At 35.3% G+C, this 16,919-nt stretch overlaps 1 protein-coding gene across 5 annotated transcripts in view; it reads right to left on the bottom strand.

The window, feature by feature from the left end:
• HERC4 (HECT and RLD domain containing E3 ubiquitin protein ligase 4) overlaps positions 1 to 16,919 on the bottom strand; it is a 131,182-nt gene that overhangs the window by 6,932 nt on the left and 107,331 nt on the right. For 4 of the 5 annotated variants that reach the window (XM_061197753.1, XM_061197767.1, XM_061197759.1 and 1 more), the window contains exons 19-21: positions 6,674 to 6,840; positions 5,955 to 6,021; positions 3,125 to 3,207 (exon numbers count right to left, since the gene is read on the bottom strand). In XM_061197753.1, coding sequence (XP_061053736.1) covers positions 3,125 to 3,207; positions 5,955 to 6,021; positions 6,674 to 6,840 — 317 coding nt within the window. The remainder of the gene's footprint in view (positions 1 to 3,124; positions 3,208 to 5,954; positions 6,022 to 6,673; positions 6,841 to 16,919) is intronic. The other variant, XM_061197783.1, reaches the window with a different exon arrangement.

The following is a 16,919-nucleotide window of genomic DNA, read 5'->3' as shown; positions in this document are numbered from 1 at the left end:
AATGGCTATCAAAAATATTTTAAAATTATTCACAAATTATTCAGAATTTATATGTACCATTCCACATACATCCCTAAAAAGAATAACCTCTTAAAAATACTAGGTGACAAAAAAAAAATGAGAGCTTTGGGATTCAGACTATTTGACAGACTACAGTCTGTTTTTCCTTGGGTTTCAAGGAATCTGATAACACAATTTATTTAAAAAACTAAAAACCCAAGAGGGACACTAAGTATTCTTTAAGGATAATCATTAAAGATTACAAGTGCAGTTTCTTTTCAAATGTATGTGCACATACATATAAATACACACATACACATGAACACTTTTGATGCTTTTCTTCCTGTTACGATACAAAAGGAAACCATGATGAAAAAAGGAAACCCCTTTACCCATAATTAGAACTACAATTTTATTCAATTTGTTCTGATAGACACAAACACTTTATGAGCTATCTGGTCAAACCAATAATGAGAAATGGGTACTAGAGGATTTCAATATTTCATACTCTTGTTTTCCAAATTAAAAAGGATGATTCTATAAATGGGAATACTGGTAAATTTAGTCATCTACAGATAATCATTTTAGCAAAGTTTAAAATAATACCAAACTGAATTTACAAAGAGGGGAAAAAAAAAAGGTTAAAGGAGGACATTATAAAACTGGGGGGCCCTAAGGAAAAATTAATAATAGCATATGCTTATCAGCATAAGGTTCTGATGAGAAGACACAGATAATTTTGTAAGGCATAACTTTATAATTAATCTAATTAGAAAGTCAAATTTATACTAGTTAAGTCTCAAGTACAAAAGGTTAAATTGTTTTATGTGCTAACATTTTTGCCTTCAACACTTCCATTATGTAACTAGGACTGGCAGTGCAAAGATCAAAATTCTTTAAATTACTTCTAAACTAAATAATCTATGGGAAACAATATTTGTTAGAAACTTAAAGAATTAGTCCAACAATAGAAACTTTAAAAGCTGAAAAAAACAATCTTTCTAAATCATAGTCAAAGTTTTTCAAAACCAAGATTTTTTTTAAAGGGTAAGTAGAAAGACCTACATTTTTTTCACATTTTTAAAACAGCTTTATTTTTTATCAAAGTAGAAGTATATACAGTTTAAAATGTCAAACAGTAATAATCCCAACAGCCAACATTTACTGAGCACATACATGTGCTAGGTACTATTCTAAGCATTTTAAGATTATCGCCTCATTTAATCCTCAAAATAACCCCATGACGTATGTATAATTTACCATCCCATTTTACGGAAAAAGAGACTATGAGGCATGGAGACATAAACTAATTTACCTAAACTTAGTTATACAGCTTCTAAGTAGTAGAATCAGGATTATAATCATTTGGATCAAGTCCCTGGCAATTTGAAGACAACTATTTGTTAACTATTTTTGCTATTCCTTCTGATATTTACCTTCAAACTTCAACAACACAGTTCCATTGTTATTCCTTGATTTACAATTATAAATATTATCTGGTGAAGTGAATACTGAATATTGGTTCAATATTTATTGTTAACATTTTTATGATTATAAATATTCAGCTAGGGAATATTCTATGATTACTTTTCTTAAAAAGAACTTTTGTTTCCCTTAGGTTGCTACCTCATCTCCAGCTTCAACAGAAATGTCAATCTCTAGATTCATTCAAATATATTAGGTTGCATTTTTCTCCTGAAGACATTCCTCCTGGAGCCCTCCATCTTCTTGATCTACTGCAGATTGATTGCTCTTTCTAAATCATGTACACACTGCTGTTCCTCTTTGTCTCTCCTATTTTTTTTTTTTTTGGATCCTCTGTCTTCCTCGTTCTTGGTTCAATTCCTTGTTTTGATAGGACACATCCTCCAGTAACTTCTTAAGAAAAATGCGTTGGAAGTAAATTCTCTGAGACTCTGCATGTATAAAAATGTTTTTATACACCACATACTTGATAGTTTCAATATAGAATTCTATGTTAAAAATAATTTTTTCCCAGAATTTTGATCTCCTAGCTTCAGTGTCATTCTTTAGAAGTCTGATGTTATTTTGATTCTTAATTCTTTGTGTATGGTCTGCTTTTTTTTTTCTGAAAGGTTTTAGGGTCCCTTTTTCTTTGGGTTTTGAAATTTCATGTATTTTTCCCTTGGCATATGTTTTTTCAGTTCCCATGCTTTTCATCTTAAAAGGCATGTCATTCAGTTCTGGGAAGTTTTTTTTCGTACCATTTCTTTTGACAAATTTCATTCATTCCATTTCCTTCAGTGAATTTTTTTCAGTTTTTCATAGTATCCTTATGGATGCTACTCTTACCATCTTGAGGATACTGATTTCAATTTTCATTGAAGTTTTGTTTTTCATCCTACACTGTGTTTCCCTGGCATTCTTTTTCACTGTTTTGGTCTTTTCTTAAATGTCTACTGATCTTTGGTTATTCATTTACATTTAAAAGTTAGGCAGTTTTCCCAGAGAAGAATCCTCCAATATAGAGTGTCAAGGAAGAGGGAGCTGTAGACTGTCACTTAATCTCCCTGTTTTCATTTCAGCCCTTTGTCCCTGGCTGTGCCTAACTGCCCTCAAATCCAAAGTTCCTTTAGTTCAATCTCCCCAGAATGTAAATTTCCAATCTGCCTATGCTGGAGAGGGGAAGTTGCCAGCTACTTGTGTACTAAGGGAAATGGGTTTCTAACTGCTTCTTATAACAGCCAATCTTTCTGTTTCCAGCTTCCCCTTAAACTCCACATACATATACATTTTAACCTGTTTTTTATTCTCAATGCCTGAGCCTTTGTTCTGCAACATGAACTGACTGCCTTCCTGGCTCCCAGTCCATCTTATGTTGCAGCTTTTTCTGGCTGGCTCAAGTCAGGCACCACTGGTTTCTAGCTTCCAAAAATATGTTTGCTGTTGCCTCCTCTCCCTTCTCTTTGTTCTTGTTGTTAATGATCTTTTAATCCCTTTATTAATATCTTAAAAGGAGCAAAAGGAAGATTAATTACGTCCTTACCATTCAAAATAAGTTTTATCTGAGTAAAAACTTAAGGTTGTGACATATTTCTAAATACAGAAGAAAATGCCTACTGAATCTTTTTACTACCACTGATGCTGCTTATAATTCACTTACCGATTTTGTTTGTTAACAGCTGTGTCTGCACCATTTAGAACCAGTTCTTTCACTTCTGTTGCACCAAAGTTTTCAACTGTGATCTATTAATTTAAATTTTTAAAAAAAGTCAATGTCAGACTCAAAACTTATTAGATTATTTTAATAACCTATTATTATAATCTACCTTTCTCTCATTAAATATAAGAAGTAATAAATTTGCGGTAAAATTCTGCTACCATAAGCTTATTTGTGAATTCTGCATAAAGCCACAACTAGAAATCTTCCTCTTCTCTGGCAGTTTGAAATCCTACCTTGACTAACTAATTACAAATTAACAAGTGTTTGGTTTGTTAAAAACATGAAACTGAGTATTTATCATGTGTAAAACTTCAGAAGGGTCACTATAGGAGTAAAATATTAGAAAGGATGTTTTCCACCGACAAGTGAAAGACTCCAAGTCAGAATGCATTCAGTTTAGACTAGCTATGCATTCTTCCCACATGATAGCTGCTACTCTTGAATTCTTCCTTGCTGCATTCTTAATTACAGGTTGTTTTTCCAGTTTGCCATTAATTTGGTCTATAAAGAGTCGGTTATTTGAAACTTTTTATTTCCCTTACTAGTGTGCTCATTTTCCTATAAATGTTACCATTCCCACCTTTGAATCTTTCCTCTTCCTATTCCCTTTTTTTTGGAATACTATCCTCTTCTTTTAAAACATTTTTTTTAGTATCTGTTGTCTATAAAACACTATGGTGGGAGTGGGATGGTAAGAGATGAATAAATCCCTGCTCTGGAGTTTACTATCTAATAAAAGAAGAGAAATGTGATATGTAAACAACTCATTATAATAAAATAAATGCTATAATAGAGACATGAACAAAATACTATCAGACCACAGAAGAAAGAAAACTTACTTCTAACTAGAGGAAGTATTAAAAACCTTGAGGAAGAAATGTCATTTGAAAAGCACCTAGAAGGGCAAGTAGGGCTCTGAAAGATTAGGAGAGGGTGGAAATTTCTGACTGAGGACAGAGATTGAACAAAAGAATAGATATGAGAGCAAATATCAAAAAAAAGTACGCCCCTAAAAAACAGGGATGGTAAGGTATATAAAAGAATATTGTGAGACATGACAAAATGTAGTATGAATGGAAGGATACATTGAAAGTTAGAAAGAAAGCCAGATTACAAAGGTCTTTGAAGTCCATTATAAAGCTATTATTCTACAAGTAATAAAGAGCCACTGAACGTCTAGGAAAGAAATGGTAATAGGAAGGAATGTTTCAATTACCACAGTTCTTAAATATACTAAGCATTCACAAACTTGGTGATTGATAAATCAGAAATTAAATTGCTTGGAACCCAATGTTTCAGTCAATTGAGATGATCAGTAAAGATTCAATGATAACTGACATGGTTGTAAGTGAATCAACTGAAAAGGAGAACTAAAATTTCATAGTAAACAGAAGTCCAAGGAGGATTTTTTTTCTTGAAAACAATTAAACATTACTAAAATAAATTAACTTATTTCCCCTAAATCTATCAAATTTTCTTATAACTAAACTATGTGCCAATTCTTCTTTTTTTTTTTAATTTTATTTATTTATTTATTTATGGCTGTGTTGGGTCTTCGTTTCTGTGCGAGGGCTTTCTCTGGTTGCGGCAAGTGGGGGCCACTCTTCATCGCGGTGCGCGGGCCTCTATCGCGGCCTCTCTTGTTGCGGAGCACAGGCTCCATACGCGCAGGCTCAGCAACTGTGGCTCACGGGCCTAGTCACTCCGCGGCATGTGGGATCTTCCCAGACCAGGGCTCGAACCCGTGTCCCCTGCATTGGCAGGCAGATTCTCAACCACTGCGCCACCAGGGAAGCCCTGTGCCAATTCTTAAAATGATCAAAGAATGGATAAACTTTTTTGAGGGGGCACGTAATTTTTTTGGCAAGTTGTGTGATAGCGGAATATGGTATCTTTTGTCAGCTTTGACCATAAAAACATAAAGAGAACTGTTTAGGGGTGGGGGACACACAACGTTTTTGAAAAGAAAAGACATAAAAAAAGAAAAACTGAAGGTTTTACCATTTTCCCAAGAGTCTGATTTATAATACTGAAATTGTTACTTCTGAAGTGACTTATAATCCTTGCTGATTTTCTCTTCTTTAGTTGTCAACTAGTCTACTTCTGCCAGATTCTCATTTGTCAATGGCTTTGCATGTAACTGGATGATTTACTGAACACCTCTCTCAGAGAATTAAGTTCTGCATCTTTTACAAGATTTGCAATTTCATTTTCCATATAATATTCCAATGTATTTGTATTTGTATTTGTATTGCATCTAACTGTAAGACTAAATAATAGGCAAGGATGAATGTTAGTGTGAAAGGGATATCTGAGTGGGAATTAATCTTTTAGGTGGCAAATTCATTAGTGAATATTTTCACATTACAATAACCTATGCTTCTGTAAACATTCTTGTAATTGCAGACTCAAAAAATGAACACTTGAATAAAGAGGACCTCCTATATTTGTAAAGATCTTTGGTATAATGTTAAACAACATAGGTTTTGAAGTCACAGAGCTGGATACAAATACTCTCTCTGAAATGTGATGATTGTTTACAGTTTTCTTTATATGTAAAATAAGGATAATAATACCTATCTCTTGGGATTATGAGGATTAAATGAAATAATGCATGTACTGTGACTAGCATATAGTTAATGCTCAATAAATGTTAGCTAAAGGGTTCTTTAAGAATTCCATCCATCAAAATAAAGAAAAACCATAAGGCACAGCTGATAAATAAAAAGGATGATGAACACTCAGGCTACTCTATGTCTTTCCATCTTACCGTAAAATTAAGACAAAATGTTTCCTCAACATTATCTTCTGGATAATCCAGTAACTGTTGCATGCTTCTGAAAAACAATATATATGTTTCTTTGAAGTAAAATATTATTGAGTATTTTGACTATTTTGCTTATGACTAAAGTATATATTTCTCATTCATTCTTGATCAAATCCTTTTGTTAATTTGTACTTTTATATTTGTTTCAGAATGGTGGAGGTACAATGGCAATCTTATAAACAATGCTGAAGAAAAAAAAAACCTACTCTAAGGCTTTCATCTCTTGCTTTGAATACAAAAGCATGTATCCACCCATTTTCAACACTTGTTCTTATTTATATACAATTTTTATTCCATTTTATGTAATAAATAAAAAGAAACTTTACATATTACATGTAGGAATGAAGGTGATTAGAAGTAAAAGTCCAAATAAATCATTTAACTACATTCAGGAAACATTACCTTCCTAAATTTATTATCAGATATTCACAAAGTATTGTTAAACTAAAAATTCAGTACATGGTTTTATACACATAACGCTTTCAGTAGAAAATTCTCAGTCTGAGTAACACAATGGGTTTTCCTTTATTAGAAGGGCTATTAGTTTATTTTGGAAATTCAACAAGAACAACAGAAACATAATTATTCCTAAAAGGAAAGCTTCTGAACATTCCCCATTTCCTATTTTCTAAACCCCACTCTTGCCACTTTTTACAACTAACCTCCCAACATCAGGCATTAGTTCTTTCAAATCATCCAGAGATGGCTTCTTTTTTAGCAGTTTCTTATACAAAGCCAAAGGAAAATGGAGGTCCACAATAGTAAAATTATAAATTGCTAATCCACAGATAACACCAATCAAGTGGAACAAATCACTGTCTTCAAATGTCTAAAATTATAAAGGAAAAATAAGTAAAGACTTGTTCTCCAAGTTAAAATATTAAACTTTCTCTGATTACAAAAACACATACTTGTGGTAGAAAATTTTGGAGATACAGAAAAAAGTAATGAATAATAGGAAAAAAGTTCATTCTCATTCCCATCTCCCTGGGACAATATCACTGTTAGTATTTTTGCACATTTCCATTCAATGTATTTTCTGGGACAAACAAAATTAAAATCTAGTTGAGATGATACTAAACATATAATTTCACAACTGGCTTTTTCCCCAGAAATAGAATCATTTTCACATCATTAAGCATTACATTAATAAATGAAATGATTACTAGAACTTTTTTCTGATTTAAAAAATTATACACATTCAAAATTTGGAAAATAAAAAACCTAAAGAAGAAAATGAATTAAACACCTGTAATCCAATCACTTAGAAACACCCAAAAACAACGATTTAAAATTTTTTTAATGTATTTCCATCTACTATAAGTTCAGAAAAATAATTTAAAACATATTATATTTAAGGCTTTCTCATTTTTCTAATTACAACACAAGTATTTTCTTATGTCATTAAATATTCTTCCAGGACCTCCCTGGTGGCACAGTGGTTAAGAATCCACCTGCCAATGCAGGGGACACAGGTTCGAGCCCTGGTCCGGGAAGATCCCACATGCTGCAGAGCAGCTAAGCCCGTGCGCCACAACTACTGAGCCTGCGCTCTAGAGCCCATGCGCCTAGAGCCTATGCTCCACAATAAGAGAAGTCACTGCAGTGAGAAGCCCACGCACCACAATGAAGAGTAGCCCCCGCTCACTGCAACTAGAGAAAGCCTGAACGCAGCAACAAAGACCAAAAGCAGCCAAAAACAAATTAATTAATTTAAAAAAAATTCTTCCAAAATACAATTTTTAATGGTTGCATATTATATCATATAAAAGTTCCATGGCTTACTAAGTTAGCTATTTTAACTGTAGTTGGACATTTAGATTAAAATATTAAAAACAATGCTTATTCCCCTCACCTCTCCCACCCCAGTAATCTTTAGAGAATTAACATATGGTCACAGTAAATTCTGTAAACATGACAATTAAGAGCAAACAATTTTTAAACTAGATCTGGGGCTCCAGACCTGGTTCATTCACTATCTAGCCTCAGTGTTTCCAAGATAATAGTAGTATTAATTTCATATGGTTGTTGTGAGGATTAAGTGGAATAATGTATGTAAAATGCTTTTAGCACAGTTCCTGAAGCACACAGTAAAGGCTCAATAAATATTATTCTAATTAGCTAGTAATTTTCAAAAGAAGATGGGCATCTTTTTTGCATATATTTTGGTCCATAGTTTGGAATACTTCCTTAGAAGAAATTCTGCTTTGCAAGGAAGAATTTCAAAGTCAAAGGAAAGTTAAGCATACTATCAAACTCTTTTCCTCCGCAACTGTTCTAGTTTGTATCGCCATTTGTAGTCCAGGAAAATGACTATCTTTCCACATTTTCATCTGCATACACATACCATAGACACATAAAACATACTTCTGAGTTAAAAAATGAAAACTTGTTTTATTATATATTTTTTACTATTAGTGATACTGAAAATTAGGGATTTGTGTGTTTGTGAAATGCCTCTTTGTATACTTGGCCCATTTATCTTTTGGGGGCTAGTGTTTACTTATATATTTGTATCTGAATTCATCATATGTCAGGGTTATTACCCTGTGTCATCTTTGTTACATATATGCTTTTTATGTTTTGTTATACCATATTTTTCATTGGTCAAATTAAACATTTTCTTCTGTGATGTCCTACATTGTGTTGAAGTTTAGAAAGTCCTTCTTAAGTAGGGCAGCCTGAATATGTGTTAATCTCTCTTCTTCCAGAAATCCCTCTAAGTGAGAATAAAGGAATAAAAATGGCATAAACCCACAAGAAAAAAAGAATAGGGGAGGGTTTAATAGCACTAAAGAGATTTCAATATTTCAAAATATGAAAAGTAAATGGATAGTTTGTCTGTTTCAGTAAAGCAGAAAAAACTGAAACAGTAGCTTGTAGAGGAAAGCCAGTAAAAAACAAGTTCATCTGTCCTATAGGCTCAGGAACTGGAAGTGCCAATTAATACCTGTAAAGTCAGAGGTAGTCCAGGTAGCTCAGTTAGTAAAACATAAGAATCTGAAAGTCAGAGGTATTAGAGTGGCGTTGAAAATAGGATGCTTGGTGGAAAGGCCGTTGCCTTTTTGGAAAGGATGAACTAAAAGAGGCTCTGGAATCTGAGGTAGCTAATGGTCAGGGTGCTGCATTAAAAACAAAGGGATCAAATGAAGGTCTGTACAGTGAACAGTGAGAATCCTAGCTTCCCTTTCCAGTGTTTGGAACACTACTAGAACACTGACAGCCAGGGCTACAACCTTTCCTGTAAACACAAAGAATAAAAAACTTATACATGCTGACATTTGAGGGTTCGCCCTTGAAAGGCCCCCACCTAATCACTCTATGAATAGGGCCAGTACACAGTGCCCATACACATAAAGTATCTAGGTAGCATTTCAGTGTCACACTCTAAAATAATAAACAGCCAAGAACCACAAGAAAAAGACAAAAGAAACAAACACAAGAAAACTGGATGAATAAGAGGTATTATGGGAAACAAAGAAAAACAATAAATTTTAAACGACTACATTTAAAAAGATTAAAATCATAAAATATATCTTTTCAGAACATAATGGAATGAAACTAGAAATCAATATCAGAAGGAAATACGGAAAATTCACAAAGATGTGGAAATTAAATAACACACTCTTAGAAAAACCAGTGGGTCAAAGAAGGTATCACAAGGGAAATCAGAAAATACTTAGAGACTCCTGAAAATGAAAATACACACACAAAAACTTACGGAATGCAGGGAAAGCAGTGCTCAAAAAGAAGTTTTTATATTTGTAAACATCTATTAAAAAAGAGAGGACTTCCCTGGTGGCCCAGTGGTTAAGAATCCGCCTTCCAATGTAAGGGACGTAGGTTCGATCCCTGGTCGGGGAACGAGGATCCCACATGCCACGGGGCAACTAAGCCCATGTGCCGTAACTAGACAGCCTGCGTGCCACAACTACTGAGCCCACGTGCTGTGGAGCCCGTGTGCCACAACTACTGGGCCCGTGCACCGCAACTACTGAGCCCACGCACCACAGCTAGAGAGAGGCCCACGCACCACAACGAAGATCCTGCGTGCCACAACTAAGACCTGATGCAGCCAAATAAAAAAATTAATTAATTAGTTAATTAAAAGGAAACAATTTCTCAAATAAATAACCTAACTTTATATCCTAAGGAACTACAAAAAGAAGAGCAAACCAAACCCAAACCTAGCAGAGGGGGAAAATAATAAAGATTAAAGTGGAGATAAATGAAATGAGAATGGAAAAGCAATACACAAAGCAACAAAACCTAAAGGTGATTCTTTTAAAAGATCAACAGAATTAACAAACCTTTAGCTAGAATGACCAAGAAAAAAAGGGAGAAGACTTACTAAAATCAGGACCGAAAGTGTGGACATTACTATCAACCTCAGAGAAATAAAAAGGATTATAAGAGAATACTATGAATAACTGCATGCCATCAAAACAGATAATCCAGATGAAATGGACAAATTCCTAGAAACACACAAACTACCAACTGACACTAGAAGAATTAGAAAACCTAAAGAAACTTGTAACAAGAGGTTGAATCATCAATCAAAAACCTTCCAACCAACAAAAACCTGAGACCATATTCTACCAAACATTTAGAAGAATTAACACCAATCATTCTCAAACTCTTCCAAGAAATGGAAGAGAAGGAAACAGTTCTTAACTCATTCTATGAGGTCAGGGATACCATGATACCAAAGCCAGACAACGACATCACACACACACACAAAAGAAAACTATACAGCAGTATTCCTTACAAATAAGAACAGAAAAATCATCAACAGAATACTAGGAAACTGAATCCAGCAGCACATTAAAAGGATTACACACCACGACCAAGTGGGCTTTATCCCAGGATTGCAACGTCGTTCAACATAAGAAAATCAACCAATGTAATACATCACATAATGGAATGAAGGAAGGAAACCACATGATCATCTCAACTGATGCAGAAAAAAACATATGAATAAAATCCAACACCCCTTCATGATAAATAACTCAATAAACTAGGTATAGAAGGGAATTTCCTTAACATGATTCAAGGTATTTATGAAAAACCCACAGTTGACATTCCACTCAGATCAGGAAAAATTGAGAAGCATGTCCACTGTCACCACTTGCATTTGAAAGCATACTGGAAGTTCAAGGTGGGGCAATTAGACAAGAAATAAAGGTACATAAATTGGAAAGAAAGAAGTAAAATTAAATCTATTGAATTTATAGGTGACATGATCTTGTATACAGAAATCCTAAAGAATGCACAAAACTATTAGTGCTAATAAATGAATTCAGCACATGATCAACACACAAAAAATCAGCTCTATTTCTACACAGTAGCAATGAACCAAAAATAAAGAAAATAATTCCATTTATGATAGCATCAAAAAGAATAAAATACTTAGAAATAAATTTAACCAAGGAAGTGTAAGACTTGTACACTGAAAACTACAAAACATTGCTGAAAGAAATTAAAAGACCTAAATAACTGGAAAGACATCCCATGTTCATAGACTAGAAGACAGTATTGTTAAGATGGCCATACTTCCCAAACTGATTCAATGCATTCTCTATCAAAACCTCAATGGCCTTTTTTGCAGAAATGGAAAAGCTAACTGTAAAATTCATACAGAATTGTAAGGGACCGCTAATAGTCAAAAGAATCTTGAACGAGAAGAACAAAGTGGGAGAACTCACACATTCCAATTTTAAAATCTACAAAGCTATAGTAAATAAGACAGTGTAGTACTAGCATAAGAATAGACATATACACCACTGGAATAAAATTGAGAGTCCAGAAATAAATCCATATAGCTACAGTCAATTAATTTTCAACAGGGTGCCAAGACTTAACAAACAATGGTGGGACAACCAGGTATTCACATGCAAAGAATGAAGTTGAACTCTTACCTCACACCATGGACAAAAATGAACTCAAAATAGATCAAAGACCTAAATATAACAGCTAAAACTATAAAACTCTTACAAGAAAACTCAGGGGTAAATCTTCATGACCTTGAATTTGTCCATGGTTTCTTAGTTGTAACACCAAAAAGCACAAGCAATAACATAATAGACAAAAAAAAAAAGACTTCACCAAAATTTAAAACTTTTGTTATCAAAGGACATTAGCAAGAAAGTAAAAAGATAATTCATACACTGGGAGAGAATATTTGCAAATCATATATTTGACAAGGGTCTAGTATCCAGAATACATAAAAGAACTCCTAAAACTCAGCAACAAAAAGAAAAACAAGCCAATTGAAAAAGTGTATAAGACTTAAAAAGACATTTTGCTAAAGAGGGCATACAAATGGCCAAACAAGCACATCATTAGCCAGTAGGGGATGCAAATCAAATCACAATGAGAGGGACTTCCCTGGTAGTCTGGTGGGTAAGACTACACACTCCCAATGCAGGGGGCCCCAGGTTCAATCCCTGGTCAGGGAACTAGATTCCACATGCATGCTGCAACTAAGAAGCCTGCATGCCACAAGTAAACATGCTGCAGCAAAGATCCCACGTGCCGCAACTAAGACGCGGTGCAGCCAAAATAAATAAATAAATAAATAAATTCATTTTAGAAAACCACAGTGAGATACCACTTCATACCCACTATCATAATAAGAAAAATACAGAAATACATATATAAACTATATTTTTAAAAATATATATATACATATATTTTTTAAAAGGAAAGTGGCAAATGTTGACCAGGATTGTAGAGAAATTGTAATCCTCATGTACTGCTGATGGGAATGTAAAACGGTACAGCCATTGTGGAAAACAGTTTGGTGGTTCCTCAAAAAGTCAAACAGAATTATCACATGACCTAACAATTCCATTCATAGGTATATACCCAAAAGAACTGGAAACAATAACTTGTACACAAGTTTTCACAGCAGTACTTTTCACAATATTTAGCCAAAAGAGGTAAACAACCCAAATGTCCATCAACTGATGAATGAATAAACAAATGTGGTATATCTATATAATGGAATATTATTCAACTATAAAAAGGAATGAAGTACTGACACATGATACAACATGGATGAGCCTTGGAAACATTATCCTAAGTGAAAGAAGCCAGACACCAAAGGCCATACACTATATGGTTTCCATTAACAGCAAATATCAAGAATAGACGAAGCCACAGAGATAGATAGTAAAGCAGTGATTGTCTGAAGCTGAAGGGAGAAGGAAATGGGGAGAAACTGCTTAATGTCTACAGGTTTCCTTTTGAGGTAATGAAATGTTCTGGAACTAGAGAGTGGCGATGGTTGCACAACACTGTGAATGTACTAAATGCCAATGAATTGTACATTTTAAAATGCTTAAAATGATGAATTTTATGTTATGTGAATTTCACCTCATTAAAAATAATATTAAATTAAAAAGAACATATAGCCCTCTGCCTTCCTCCCTCCTTCCTACACCTTCTCTGAGGAGGTGGTCCAGTGTGTCTGGGGCTAAGCTTTTGGCCAATGTAACCAGAAGACTAGCTACTTACTGAGTAAAACCTGGAAGATGATGGCTGTTAAGTTTCTCACTAGTGATTTAAGTCACATAAAATGGAAAGGGAGAAGGCTAAAGTAAACTCTGTGGTGTTTGTATAGAATTAGAGGTATCAGTATCATCTCATGGTTTTTAACATGTGTGTATGTATATATATACACACACATATATGTGTGTGTACATGTATACATATATATAAATATCCATACATGTTGAAAACCAGGAGATGTATGCCATGTCTGTATACATACATATAGTTCCTAGTTCTGTCTGCTGTGAGACTCTGAAAGCAATGACTCCTTGGTAGCAATGAGTACACTTAGCATCCAGAACTTGATTTCTAAATACCATTTTATACTTAAGGAAGTCAGGGCTCTTAGGAGAAATGGCTAATGCCAGGACTGGGGTAGAGAAAACACAAAATGAGCCTGGAACATTTTCTGTACCAAATGTAAGGAATAATTAAAGAATAATGGGGACATGTCAAAAGTACACAGAAGAAGAGCCAGCTCTATGCGGCTCCTATTGCTCAAATCAAGATATAACTGAAAAGGTATAAGAGATCCACAAGGAATTCCCTGCTGGTCCAGTGGTTAGGACTCCGCACTTCCATTGCAGGGAGCACGGGTTTGAGCCCTGGTTGGGGAATTAAGATCCCGCATGCCGCAAGGGCACGGCCAAAAAAACCCACAAAGATCCACAATAAAGCTTGTTACGAATGCCCCTCCCCTGGTCTCAAAACATTACCTTTCTGCAGAACTGAATAGAGGCCCATAGAACTCTTTGTGTTCCCGGCAGACAGGCCTCCGCCCCATGGACCCTCTTCAAATTCTATCTGCTACACCACTACAAACTGCCCTAAGAGATCAGTGCCAAGAAAGAGACCATAATTTGAACAGATTGCCCACCTACCTCAGAGGCCATCACGACTATTCAACCATGTCTTACATGCCTGACTGTCAACAAAGGAGGCCTAAAAACTCACAGGTTGTCCCTAATCCCACTTCCATGTGGCAGTGGACAGGCCCTAAAATCTGACACAATGTTACTAACTGTCCCTGCTCCACCAAACCCCTTCTCTGTTCTGGAACTCACAATCTATCATTTGGAAAACTGCCTATATCCTAAACTTCTCCAAATTCTCCTTGCCCCTTTTCTTTTTTTTTTAAATTAATTAATTTATTTATTATTTTTTGGCTGTGTTGGGTCTTTGTTTCTGTGCGAGGGCTTTCTCTAGTTGTGGCAAGCGGGGGCCACTCTTCATCGCGGTGCGCGGGCCTCTCACTATTGCGGCCTCTCTTGTTGCGGAGCACAGGCTCCAGACGTGCAGGCTCAGTAGTTGTGGCTCACGGGTTTAGTTGCTCCGCGGCATGTGGGATCTTCCCAGACCAGGGCTCGAACCCGTGTCCCCTGCACTAGCAGGCAGATTCTCAACCACTGCGCCACCAGGGAAGCCCACCCCTTTTCTAAATGAACAAGGCTGTCTCCTGAGGATGCTATTTCCCCTGCAGCTCATAATAAATGGTGTTTGTTTAACCTTCCAACCCCTCATACAACCAGGCCTAGAGATAGGTCTCCTGGCTCTTCACTCCTTCTAGACCTCCTTCCATTTGCCTTCTTAAAATCCCAGCTTCTGTGAAACACATGCCAACTGACCATTTCCCTGCTACTGTTCCTTATGCTGGCATCTAAAGACATTCACAGTGCACTCATTCACAGATTCTGGCACTATCTTTTGCTTTCTTTTTCTACCACTATTCCTGCCATCGTTTTTGACGATTTCAATACCCGGGCCAAAAAAGGCATCCAACACACTAGCCTCTCAGTCCCTTGAACTGCAATTTTCCAACAGTCTTGTCCTCCCATCACATCTCAGACACCCATTCCCATGGTCATATTTTATATTTAAATGCAACCATCCAAATTTTAAGCATCCCCTATCTGACCATCATTTCCTACTTTGTAACTCACCGCCCCCCCAATACTTTGACTCACACTACAACTCAACTCCACCAGCAACTACAATCCATTAACCACACTACATTTTAAAAAATCATCACCTCCCAACCAAGTCATTACATTTTCCTCCTTACAAAGCTTAAATTCCATAACCCATCAAGATAATCATTCCCCTGCCCTTTCTTCCCTTCTGTTTATACTCACTTGCTAAAACCACAACCTAGTTAAATCAACTGTCTGTCTCATTTTCACCTCTACCTAAGCAGCTAAATGTGACTAAAGAAAAAAAACACAACCATGTTGATTGGTCTCCTTTTAAAATTCATGAACGTAAGTTTCAAATGGGCCTCCAATGCCGCCAGTCTAACCCTGTATTTATTTACATGGTCATCTTATTTTCCCACTCCCCTAAGTGATTATTTCACTTTCTCCTTTCTTCTTCAAACCTCTAACAACCTTCCCCCATTCGAACTTTCTAACAAACTTGCGTCTTATTTCACTGTAAAGTAGAAATAATTCTAAGAGAACTTTCACAACCTCCCACCATCAAATCTACCAGAAGATTTGTATTTACATATATATACTTGGCTTTCTCTCATGATATTATGGATCTATGTGTCTGACTGGAGTCAATCCTCCACTAGCATACTCATCTCCATCTTTTCTTCACAACTTAAGGACTGTGCTCCTGCAGCTGATATCCCCTCCTGCATGGCTGATTTTCTACTTTCTGAGTAATTAATCACAACAACATGTAAACATGCTTTAATTTCTCATGTAAAATAAAATACCCTTTCTTGATGGAGAAAAAAATATGTATAGTATAGCACTTCTTTTTAAAAATACTTCTTATTTTCAAATACTTTAACACTCACAAGAAATTACACAAATAGTACAGAATTCCTCTGTACCCTTTACTCAGTTTTCCCCAATAATAACAGCTTAAATAACCATACTTAAAACCAGGAAACTGACATTGGTATGTGGTATACTACTACATACGTACTTATATTTATTTTTTCAAAAAAGGTTAAACCGTAACATTTCTTTTGAAAAGAATAACTTTAAGAGGAGGGAGGAAATACAGTGGAGGGGGTAGAGACAAAAGTTAGACTTTTTTAGATACCTTATTTTGTAGACTTGACTTTGGAACTATGTAACAATTTCATATAACTATAAAACTAAATTGAAATTAAACAAGCAATCCTTAAAAATTAAAAATTCTACAAGTTAACCTAAGTGTGTATCTACTTGGTATAATGATACAGAGTGTACCAATTTCAAGTGATATCAAAACACAGTTATTTGCCTGTGTATCTCACCTGGGGTATACTCAAAGGGCAAAAATACCCTGCAAAATACTCTAAAATGAAACAAAACAAAACAAAACTACAGTTGACCCTTGAACAGCTCAGGGGTTGGGGCG

This window comes from Eubalaena glacialis, chromosome 1 (genome assembly GCF_028564815.1).
Source record: "Eubalaena glacialis isolate mEubGla1 chromosome 1, mEubGla1.1.hap2.+ XY, whole genome shotgun sequence".
Classification (NCBI taxonomy): domain Eukaryota; kingdom Metazoa; phylum Chordata; class Mammalia; order Artiodactyla; family Balaenidae; genus Eubalaena; species Eubalaena glacialis.
The sequence above is the reverse complement of the archived record's forward strand: the minus strand, read 5'-3'. Positions and strand labels throughout refer to the sequence as shown.